Consider the following 12,252-nt stretch of genomic DNA (forward strand, 5'->3'; position numbering starts at 1 on the left):
CCATTAGCTAAAGTGGTGCTTCAGGTTAAGAACAGCTTCAGGTTAAGAACGGACCTCCGGAACAAATTAAGTACTTAACCTGAGGTACCACTGTAGAGCGGTACCTCTGGATGCGAACGGGATCCGTTTTGGACCCCCGTTTGCATCCTGAGCAGAACGCAACCCGCATCTGCGGGTTGCAATTCGCTGCTTCTGCGCATGCGCATGGCGTCATTTTGAGCGTCTGCGCATGCGCGAGCAGCGAAACCCAAAAGTAACCTGTTACATTACTTCCGGGTCACTGCGGAATGCAACCTGAAAACGGTCAACCTGAAGCTATTTTAACCTGAGGTATGACTGTATACAGATGTGCAGAAAAACCACACCTCCAGGGGCTACAACCAGAACCCACATAACCACCCCAAGCGTTTTCTCATTCTGCTACTAAGAACCTGCAGACTGTGGATCCTATAGATGCAATCACAGAAGGGAACAGCAGGCACAGGAAGAAAGTAAGTCCCACCCTCCTTTTGGAGTAGTCCAAATCCGGAACAGTTCATATTGGGCTTGTTGTCAACATCCACGTATCCCACCCACCCCAACAGAAGACACAGCTGGGTGGTTGAATTTCCTAGCATCACCATTTAAATTTCCCACAGTGCAAAGCCTCCAACATTTCCGGCTAGGACTGGGAGAGACCCCTGCCTGAAACCCTTCAGTCAACGCAGACCAGGGTTGGCAACATGATGCCCTCCAGATATTTGGGACTACAGCTTCCAGCATCCCTGGCTATTCACCACGCTGACTGCAGCTGATGGGATTTGAAGACCAAAACATCTGGAGGGCACAAGGCATGCTGGCTACCCTGGTGTAGACAATGCCAAACTAAGGGGACCAAGTAGAAGCCAACATCTCATGGGTCTATGGCATACATAGGGCAGGGCGTTATGACTGTGGGGTAAAGAAAACAGTGTTGCTCAACATTTCAGCCAGGATTTCGCGCACCTTTCAGCCAGGGGTTGGCCCTTTAAGGCTTCACATGTGGGAATAAGTGTGTATCTGTGTTTTCTCTTTTGGGCCCCCAAAAGGTTGACAGCCTCTGATTGACACCAATACAAACCTGTCAGGTTGTTAAAATCTGCCTTGGAAGCCCCGCTTGCGTGCCCACCTGTCAGACTGATTTGGCTGGCGGGTGCAAGAGACAGGGCCTTTTCTGTGCTGTCCCCCAGGCTGTAGAATTTCCTCCCTGTGGCGGTGCTCAGGCCTCAATGTTGCTGGCGTGCTTTGGACCGTTTTTGCTTAAAGGTTGCTCTCTTAGAATTGTTTGTTTGTTTGTTTGTTTTGCTTTATAGATTTATATACCACATATAAAGAGTTGTATATAAGTGGTTGGTGGTTATTGTTGATATAAACTGTTTTAACTGATTTGGCTTAAGGATTATTAACATTGTTGCCATTGTATGCTATAATCTTTGCTGAGGTGCAAATCGGAGTCTTGAGAACATACTAAGGCTGCCATATTTAAAAAATCCGGACACAAGCATTGTTTTGTGAAAAAGCAAATGAAAAATTGACATCTTTTAAAGCTATGTTTAAGGAAAATCAGCAAAAGACACGGCTGCCATGGCTTCCATGTCCAGATTTTCCCTGACATTTTACCAATTTCTGCCTGGTCTTCCGACTGCATTATTCCAGGTATGCCTGGGAAATGTCGGACATATGACAACCCTAACATAGACGAGAAAGAAGAAATGGGAAGATCTAAGGTTTCCTCTTTAATTTGTATATGCCTTTCAAAGCTTAGATTGGTTGCTGAACAGAAAGTAGAGTGACCATAAAGATAGCAGGTCCAGCGGTGGAGCATATGTCCACGCTGCCCAGGGCGGGCGCACTCTCAAGGGGGGCAGGGGGTGAAGGGTGCCCTCCCATTCACCGCAGTTCAAACATGACCTGGCAAGGGAGCTGATGTGGCCGGGTGTGCCTTGCCAAGGCTGAGGAGAGCTGCTCTCTGCCGCCAGGTCAAAAGAGCTGCCGCCGCCGAGCGTGAGGTGTGCTGCCCACTTGCCTGCCATTTTGTCACCCCCCTCAGTCATGACACCCGGGGCAGACCACAGCCACCACACACCCCTTCCTACGCCTCTGAGTGGGGCAAGGGGAGTGATATAGGAGACTGGGGGAGAGGTGAAGTAATGGGGGACTGCAGAGAGGAAGTGACATGCTTTCTATCCACTCTAGTATTTATTTTCCCCTCACACCCTCCACAAACTCGTGTCCCCTTTCGCACTGTGACCTAGCTTTCTTTTAAGTGGAACCCACTTAAAAAAAACCTGCACTCCATCATTAAAAGCACGCCTCATTGTTAAATGATGCTGGCTATAATCTAGGACATCTGACCCTCCAGGTGTTGTCATTGATGATGATGATGATGATGATGATGATGATAATAATAATAATAATAATAATAATAATTTATTATTATTTATACCCCATCTATCTGGCTGGGTTTCCCCAGCCACTCTGGGCGGCCCCCAACCGAATATTAAAAACACAATAAAACATCCAACATTAAAAACTTCCCTAAACAGGGTTGCCTTCAGACGTCTTCTAAAAGTCAGATAGCTGTTTATAGTAGTACCTCTGGTTGTGGACGGGATCCATTCTGGAGGTTCGGTAGGATCCCGAGGTTTCCGCAACCTGAGGACCGTTTCTATGCATGCACGCATGGCAAAACCCGGTAAAATACTTCCAGGTTTGTTGCGCATGCATTCTGAAGTTTACGTAACCAGAGGGTTACGTAAACGGAGGTACGACTGTATTTCCTTGATATCTGATGGGAGGGCATTCCACAGGGTGGGCGCCACAACTGAGAAGGCCCTCTGCCTGGTTCCCTGTAACCTCACTTGTCACAGGGAGGGAACCACCAGAAGGCCCTCGGAGCTAGACCTCCGTGTCCGGGTAGAACGATGGGGGTGGAGACACTCCTTCAGGTATAATGAAGGCCAAGGCCACTTAGGGCTTTAAAGGTTAGCAGCAACAATTTGAATTTTGCTCGGAAACGTACTGGGAGACAATGTAGGTCTTTCAGGACCGGTGCTATGTGGTCTTGGTGGCCACTCCCAGTCACTAGTCTAGCTGCCACATTCTGGATTAGTTGTAGTTTCTGGGTCACTTTCATAGGTAGCCCCACGTAGAGCACATTGCAGTAGTCCAAGCGGGAGATAACTAGAGCATGCACCACTCTGGCGGGACAGTCTAAGGGGAGGTAGGGTCTTAACCTGCGTACCAGATGTTTGTTTTTTTAATTTTTTAAATTCAAAGTTATAACAAAACATATTTTCCAAAAACATATCCTTATTCCCCCCCCCCATTTTTCCTCCCCCCACCCCCCGACTTCCCTCAGTTCCAGTCTTTGGTTTCTCCAATAATGCTATTTTCTGCATGTTACAGAGTTGTAACCTGCGTACCAGATGGAGTTGGTAGACAGCTGCCCTGGACACGGAATTGACCTGTGCCTCCATGTACAGCTGTGAGTCGAAAATGACTCCCAGGCTGTGCACCTGGTCCTTCAGGAGCACAGTTATCCCATTCAGGACCAGGGAGTCCTCCACCCCCGCCCCCCGCCCCCCCAACAGTACTTTTGTCTTGTCAGGATTCAACCTCAATCCGTTAGCCGCCATCCATCCCTCAACCACCTCCAAACTACAGCTCCCAATGCTGATCAGGGCTGCTGGGAGTTGTAGGTCAAGAACATCTGGAGGGCCCTACCCTAAAGAATGATCTAATTTAGTACGTACGATTAAAAAAACCACCTTGTAGTTGGTAAACAAAGCTAAAAACTCTGAAACTGCCAAGCTTGCCAATTCTTTACAGCCAGCAATTTTTCTGCAGAAAAATAAAGCACTAGAAAATTTTCTGCCCCATATCACGGCTGAATTTGACTCAATAAACATGGTTGTTCCAACAAACCTACACCACAACCTGCCATATTAGAGTCTCGCTGGTTTTCTTTGAGGCTGGGCCTTATGCACAACGCATAGATTTCCAAGCATGGCTATGAAACGTCTCCATCCAATGTGGGGCGTGTGGGTGTCACATGGCCAGCTGTTCTCTGCGCACCATGCCTCCTTGTGGCTCCCATTTGGACATGCCATTCGGACAACCCTCGATATGCATGTGAAGACCAGGCCCCGGGGCGACTTTAAAACACACACCAGCTTCGGCTACTAATCCCAGATTTAAATCCTAATGACTGCAGTGCACAGAAACGCCCGGGCAGGACGCAAAGCTCTCGCCGGCCCTTCGCCCCTGCCTGCTGTCGGGAGCATCAGCGGCTTTACGAAACAGCTGACAAGAGCACAAGAAGGGCACAGCCAGGAAGCTGGGAGAGGGAGGGGGTGGCGAGGCCTTTATTTCCATCAAAGGAATTTATGCACCCATCTTGCTCTGCTCCGCTTGCTGCAGAATGAGGGAGAAGGTCAGCGGATCGGGGAATTGACATTCGGCAGGCACCTTCGCTGCTCTAGATGCCCACTGGAAACTTTTCCGTTTCAGAAAGCCTATTGATTTAGCTAACATTTGTTTCCAACATTTTATTGATTTTATTGTGATTTTATTTATGGTTTTATGTATATTTGGTGTACAGTGGACGCTCGGGTTGCGAACATGATCCGTGCGGGATGCATGTTCGCAACCGGCAGCGTCCACAACCGGCAGCGGTGTGTCTGCGCATGCGCAGGTTGCAATTCGGCGTGTCTGCACATGTGCAAAGCACAATCGCCGAAACCCGGAAGTAACCCATTCCGGTACTTCCGGGTTTCAGCAGTCCGCAGCCCAAAAAAACGCAACCTGAAGCGTCTGTAACCCAAGGTATGACTGTATACACACACATAAACACGCACTTATACATTGCTTAGAGAATTTATTTTCTGAGCAAGTGGTTTACAAAATAAATAAGTAAGCAAGCAGTTAAATAAACAAAACAAAACAAACCTTGGCTAGAGGAAGACAGAGTCTTGCTGCATACTGAGGTAAGGATCCAAATATGTCTGCTCAGCAATATAGAATCATAGAACCATAGAGTTGGCAGGGACCACAAGGATAATCTAGTCCAACCCCTTTTTTGCCCAACATGGGGCTTGAACCCATAACCATGAGATTATCAACCTCATGCTCTACTGACTGAGCTCTTCCACTTTCTTCTTTCATTACAACCATACTTCTCTTGACACATTCACTAGGAAGGGAACACTGGAAGTCTGGAAAGACTTGGGGATAGGGGTCGGGAGATAATGCCTTTCAGAACAAACCACAAGTTCTCTTCAACTTGACAGGATTTGCCAACAGGCGTGCAAGAAAGGGAGGGAGCTGCAGCTCAGTGGGTGACACCGGGGGGCGGGGGGAGGATTGGGTGGAAGGAGATACAATGTCCTGAGAACCTGGGGAGTTCTTGCCAGTCAGAGCTGACAACACTAGGCTCAATGGACAATGAGTGGTTCTGGTATAAGTGGTTCTTCTGTGGCAGGGGCGGGCAGATTTCAGGCTTGCAGGATCTACTCTGTTTTTCTAAAACCCAGAGATCCAACACCTGGGGCCTGGTGCAAAAGCCACACATTTTAAATTAAATAGCAGGATGCTGCTAGCACAGGGATTTACTGGCCTGAGTTCACTGGGCTTCTGCAGAAAAAGGCAGCAACCATGCCTGGTTAGCTCAAGTTTCCTTCATTTCAGCAGTCTACGTTGAAGGGGATGGGAGCAATCATTTCGTTGGGAACATTAAAGAGATCTTTGCTGATCTTTTGCACAATGCCCAGAAATCTAGCAGTAGACCGAGACCCACCTTCTGCCCACGCACCCACCCACCCTACTCAAAAGGGCTATTATTACAATAACTATCTACTACCTGGGCACAAATCATTATTAGAGAGATCCAGGAGATTTCCCCCTCCTTCCTATGAACAATGCATGCATTTTAGAAGGGGAGGGCAAAGAAGAGATCTGTTCATGACATCACCATCACATGCCCTGATTGTCCTCAACTTTAGCCAAACAGTGCCCAATATAGTCTTCTAAAAACGAGAGCTAAGGAGCTGTCAGAAAAGGAGAAGGGGGCCACTCTGCCGCCCCCTGTACTCCAAGCACCGCTAGAAATTCTAGCCACAAATTTCGCTTTGTCACCAAGTGTGCACTCGACAGGGAGCTTCAGACAACTGTGGCTCCCTGGATTTTGCCTATATCAGCTGTCCCTTAGTGCCCTTCAGATGCTGTTGGGATGACAACCTATGCTGGCTGGGTCCGATGAGAGTTGTCACCCAGCAACACCTAAAGGGTAGTTGGTTGGGGAAGGCTGGTCTGTTATGACATGTGTCTGCTTAAATACATGTTTGCTCATTCAAACATTTCAGTTTTAAGCACATATGCAAGTACATGTCTCAAAACTATAAGATGCAGAGTAGATTCATCTTTTTACTTCTGGCGCCGCATTTAGCAAAGTTCTTATTCAATACTTTCTGCAGAATGGTGATGATTACTGTATTTTAATATTGTGTTGGAAGCCGCCCAGAGTGGCTGGGGAAACCCAGCCAGATGGGCGGGGTATAAATAATAAATGATGATGATGATGATGATGATGTGATGATGATGTATTACTTATACCCCCACTCATCTGACTTTGGAACTCCTTGCCTATTGACATGAGGCAGGCGCTGAACTTTTTCTGCTGCCCGCACAAAGCACTTTTCTTTAGGAAAGCCTACCGAGACACGTACAAGTTACAGGCCCTTTATTTCTTTTTCGCTACTGTTAATTTAAATCATTCCTGAACATTTTCAAATACCTGTGTTAATTGTTCCTACTGATAATTTTAACACATTTCTTAAAAATTTAAAAGTTTTCTTGCAATCAAGCAGTACATAAAAATTGTTAAATAAATACTTAAACAAAAACTCTCCTCCTCCTTCTATCCCATTGTGTGCTAAGTGCTTGAAGGCTATGAAATAGCTGCTGCATTCTGGCGCTGCGGGGTAGCTCCCCTTTCAGAGACTGTACCCATATATCCTTGTAATGCACGTCATATATTTCTTTACTCCTAGAAGGTTATGAGCCCCAAGGGACAAGAACAGCACATTCAAAATCCCCAGGTGGAAGGGATCCAAGAAAAGCAGAAAACACAGAAGGCTGAAGCGCCCCTGACAGCATTTCCAAAGTTCAAAATGCAAGGCCTCCCTTGCGATAGGCAAATATTTCATTAAAAACGGCAGTTTGTCTCATTTACGAGATGGCTTCTTTGCTTTACGAGGCGGTCCCTTGGTCCAGCATTTGAGGCAGGCCCAAGATAGGGAGATTTGTGCTCTACGGGTGCCTACCCTGGAGCACAACGAGGCCACAATCCCAGCGATTCCTGGCAAGACGGCCTGATGGGGATTGGTTTCCTGGCGCAGAACTCTACTCTGAGTTTTGAGACAGAAATGGGTCGCATGAATCTGCATAATTCTGTTGGCGCGCTTAATTCCATTCATCTGATTGTTCAATTTATGTATTTTTGGTAAATCTTTGTTCGACGGATGCTAGAAAAAGAAAGCTGTGGGGCTTTTTTTCCAGCTGAGGGACTGGAAATCAACAAGATACAGCCATACCAGGGAGGACAGACCACAAACCCAGATCCAAACAGACCCTAGACTTCCATTTAACTCCTAGAACATAGGAAGCCAGGGGAAAGATGGAAACCTGTCAATCCAGCTGTTCCCGGACTCTAAGCCCAATCATCCCTTACCATTGACCATGCTGGCTGGCACAAATGGGAGTTGGAGTCCCACAACAGCTGGAAGGCCACAGGCTCCCTATCCTTGACTTACAGGGTGCAAAAGGCTGGTCCCACTTTCTTAGTTTCCATGTTCGAGAGAATAGACCTCCCCCCTCCCTCGCCTTAAGGTAAACGAGATGAGCTATTTTCTCGAAATAAAAAGAATGAAGCAACAGCAGAGCAATTTAGGGAAGTCCACGAGCTCGTAAACAAAGTTTTGCACAAAGGAGGAGGACACTTTGCCCTTCTGGGCCCTTCCTAAACAATCTCGCCATTCTATAGCAGCCTGCCAGCTCCAACACATTTATCACACTCGCTGTTTCCTAGAAGTCAAAGGCCAATGTACAGAGACATGGAGGGTGGTGCCCTCCCTCCATCTCTATTTTTAAAAAAAGTCTTGCAGAAAACAAGCAAGAAGTAGCCCCCATGTAAAGGCCAGGGGCTAGATGTCTGGCACAATGGAAAGAAGCAACAGCTTGAAGATGGAGAGGCGGTAGGAGCGAGACGGCAAAGAGAGGCACCTGTCGCATAACCAGAGATACCTGAGGACATGAGATCAGCGGCTTACCTGGATCTTCACAGCAATGAGCACAGAGCTGAGCTCCTTGTCCAGTTCCCTCAGCACGGTCAGCTTCTTCAGGCGGAGACTGCACAGCCTGTAAGACAGAGAGAATGGGACACATTCAGGCACCACCATCCCAGGGCCCCTGCCGCATGGTACAAGGCGCTTTGGAGACAGCCTGGAAGGTCGGCAGGCCACCGCTGCTCCCGCAGCTGCCTGCCCGGCGGAGGAAGAGGGCGAAGCCGTGCTCCGCCACGGAGAAAGCGGATCGGAAAAAGAGGAAAGGAGGGAAATTAACAGAGCCAAAGCAGGATTAAGGGGGATTATGCGCCGACAGGAAGTTGCAGGGCATGTGGAGCAGAGATCCCTGCCCAGCAGGAGCCACGGCCAGCTCTTCGCTCAGACATCTCAGCTAACCCTGCCGTTGCTTGGATAGAAATGACCCGGTTCAAAGCAACCCTGCCCTCAACTTCACATAACCAAAAATAAAATAAAATAAATTCACACTGCTTATTTACAAGTCGCATTTTAACCACGTGATGCAAAAAAGCAGCTGCTCTTTACGATGGATTATCAGTGCTCCTATCTGACGCTAGAGACCCAGGAGCTGAGTGATAAGCTGGCAGCCCAAGCTGGCAAGCAAGTCCATGAATCTCTTGGATTGTTTGTCCAATCATGCTGGCTCCCCCAAGTTTTGTTCTGCCTTGGATTTGCAAGCATCCCTTGGCCCAATTCTCCCTGATCCAACTGCACTACGTGAACTGGGGAGAGTAGAGGGAAATGCCAACCCCCCTCTTGCGCATCATGATTTATTTTTAAAACGAATCAAACAAAAATACATGTACATCATATTGTAGGCATTCAAGATGAGGGGAAGAAAGAAAACCAAGACAGGTTGGAGAAATAAAAACTGGGTGCATTAAGTATAAAATATGACCCATCATCTCTTTCTGGTTTTTCAGAACATAAGAGGAGCTGTACTGGATCAGGCCAACAGCCCATCTCGTCTAGCATCCTGTTCTCACAGTGGCCAACCAGATGCCCATAGGAAAAAGAAAACTGCTCCTAATACCATCAGGAAGAGAAGATCCAGATTATCTACGAATTCCACATATTTGCTTAACATGCTAGGACCAGTTTCATGATACCGACAGTTTCGTAATATTGAGATGGCACTAGGAGCAGCTGCGGGGGAAAGGGGAGTATACAGGGATCGATACAGCACACGGCACCTGGGCAGCACTAAATGTCGCCATTGTAAAAAGCGGATGGAAGAATCCCACTCCCTGCATCTGCACCACCAGCATCCTTTTTGCTGGCATCAGTACGGGGACAGGAGTGGTCCAGATGTAGCTGTGCATTAACTCCAGATGGGTAGATTTAAGTGACATGGGGCAACTGTCCTATGCAATGCACCTTGAAAGTTCAGGTAGAGCCATGTGTGAAATTTGGTACTGCACAGGTAGGGTGGAAAATAACACTTGTCACCATAATATTCAGCATCTTCAACTATTATTATTATTATTATTATTATTATTATTATTATTATTATTATTTCTAGCCCTTTAATCTGCAGAGTTCTCAAAAACTCTAGTAGTCCAAGAATCCTTCAGCAACAGAAAGCAAAGACCAATTTCTGGATCATTTTCCCCACCAACCCAGCAGAGAACCAAGACTATATACCCAAGAGTCATTTTACTTGGCAGGCATCTGTAGAAATTCTGGCCTCTCTAAGTTTAATATAATTGGTTACTTTCTCCACAAACACACACACAAACACACAACATCCCACATCTTAACCGTGTTTTTAACATCTGGCACTTTAGAGTCCTTCCAAAGTCGTGCCAAAAAATATTTTGGCAGCTGCTATTAGATACTGAACCTTCTTTTTAAAAACAAACAAGCATATGCTTGAAGATTTCCCGATAGCCATAGCCAATAATACTCATCAAGGCAGGTTTGTAAACATGTGAGCCTCAGAATCCAGAGTGGTGTGTGAGTCGGATTTCCGCAGTTTGTGGCAGGAGAAGGAAGCCTCTTTTCTATCTGAGGATGCATGCTGGCCAGAGCCTGTAGTGGCTGGGATCACTCTATTCTCTCTCTTTCTCTTTCCACCCTCCACTTTCCTTGTCTACTGAGTGGGATGCCAAAGAAAAGACAAATCCCCCTTGCCAGAGGTCTGAATTGATCAGACCTTTTATAGTTCTTCAAGAGTGTCAATTAGCACATCACCTTGCCAACAAAGGTCCGTATAGTTAAAGCTCTGGTTTTCCCAGTAGTGATGTATGGAAGTGAGAGCTGGACCATAAAGAACGATGACCACCGAAGAATGGATGCTTTTGAATTATGGTGCTGGAGGAGACTCTTGAGAGTCCCATGGACTGCAAGAAGATCAAACCTCTCCATTCTGAAGGAAATCAGCCCTGAGTGCTCACTGGAAGGACAGATCATGAAGCTGAGGCTCCAATACTTTGGACACCTCATGAGAAGAGAAGACTCCCTGGAAAAGACCCTGATGTTGGGAAAGATGGATGGCACAAGGAGAGGGCACAGAGGATGAGATGGTTGGACAGTGTTCTCGAAGCTACCAGCATGAGTTTGACCAAACTGCAGGAGGCAGTGGAAGACAGGAGTGCCTGGCGTGCTCTGGTCCATGGAGTCACGAAGAGTAGGACACGACTAAACGACTAAACAACAACATGGGGTGATCTGCCAGACACGACATACTTGGATTTTCAGGGGGGAAAACTTTGATAAAGTCCAGTTCAAGGTGGGGATGATAAGGGACACAATATGGGGGGGGGTGCATAAGGGGATGCTGGGAGCAGGCTGGCACGGACCCCGATGCCTACCATTCATGGATACAACACTCACATTTAGGCACACTAATGAAGACATTGGAGGAGGTCTGCAAGTATGTACAAAACGCATCATCACAAAAGTCAGGTCTTCTTTGCATAGAGTTTAGGTCACCTTGGCAAAGAATTTCTAATTCCCGATGATGGGGTAAAAATAAACCATCTTTCTGGGGTTGGTTGACACTGGCAAGTTTATCAGCTTTCCACTATCAACTGGGGCTGGCAGAAAGGTGGAGAGAGGAAGATGTACGAAGCAAGTGAAAGGAGAATGCAAAACTTCATTGAAGAGGAGGAAATTGCTTTCCAAAATACGTGAAGCAAGACTGCACACAATGATGTGCCCGTTAGGAGAAATAAACACCAAAATGCTGCTGAATTTTCATGAGAAGTTGTTTTTTTAAACACTTACAAACTGATGTGCAAATGTGGGAAACGGAACTTAGGATTTGAAAAGGGAGAAACTGAGAGAACGCAAAGTTGACCGATTCGCCCATCCCTACATTTCACACACTGGTCATATTTGGGTGGTCATCTGTCAGCTTAATGACGAATGACATTTGTGCTCTTTACATGCTAGCACTTTGCTCCTCCCTTCACAACAGTCAGCTGTTAACCATTTCCCAGCCTGGACAAAATGGGAAACTATAGAAAAACAAATGCCCTCTTGGCTTTTAAGTCAATGGAAGAGAAGCTATTGTAGAATAAATGAAAGAAAACATTCAGAAGGTAGAGCTGAGCATCTTGCTGTGTATACTATTGGGGGCAGCGGATAATGAATCTTAATATTGGAAATGGGGTGTCACAAGTATGGATCTATTTTCACCTGTGAGCTACGCACTTCTGGGGGCTTGGCCCTGTGTCACCAAATTAGGGATCATCCTAAGTGGGTGGCGTTCACCATGAGCACCCACTTCTTTGCTTGTCTTTATTGTTTGGAGACCCCAAATGTGGCCCCCAAGACCTCTCTACCTGGCCCTTGGGACTTTCCCCATGGCCACCCCCCCCTCCCCAAGGCACAGCTCCTCTCTCCAAGTCACAGTCTCCAAGTCTCTCTC

At 47.0% G+C, this 12,252-nt stretch overlaps 1 protein-coding gene across 3 annotated transcripts in view; it reads right to left on the bottom strand.

The window, feature by feature from the left end:
* The window catches only part of LOC128411252 (phosphofurin acidic cluster sorting protein 2-like), a 176,347-nt gene that overhangs the window by 58,497 nt on the left and 105,598 nt on the right, over positions 1-12,252 (bottom strand). For all 3 annotated transcript variants that reach the window (XM_053383425.1, XM_053383424.1, XM_053383426.1), the window contains exon 2: positions 8,346-8,433. In XM_053383425.1, the coding sequence (XP_053239400.1) occupies positions 8,346-8,433 (88 nt within the window). The remainder of the gene's footprint in view (positions 1-8,345; positions 8,434-12,252) is intronic.

This window comes from Podarcis raffonei, chromosome 3, assembly GCF_027172205.1.
Source record: "Podarcis raffonei isolate rPodRaf1 chromosome 3, rPodRaf1.pri, whole genome shotgun sequence".
Lineage (NCBI taxonomy): Eukaryota > Metazoa > Chordata > Lepidosauria > Squamata > Lacertidae > Podarcis > Podarcis raffonei.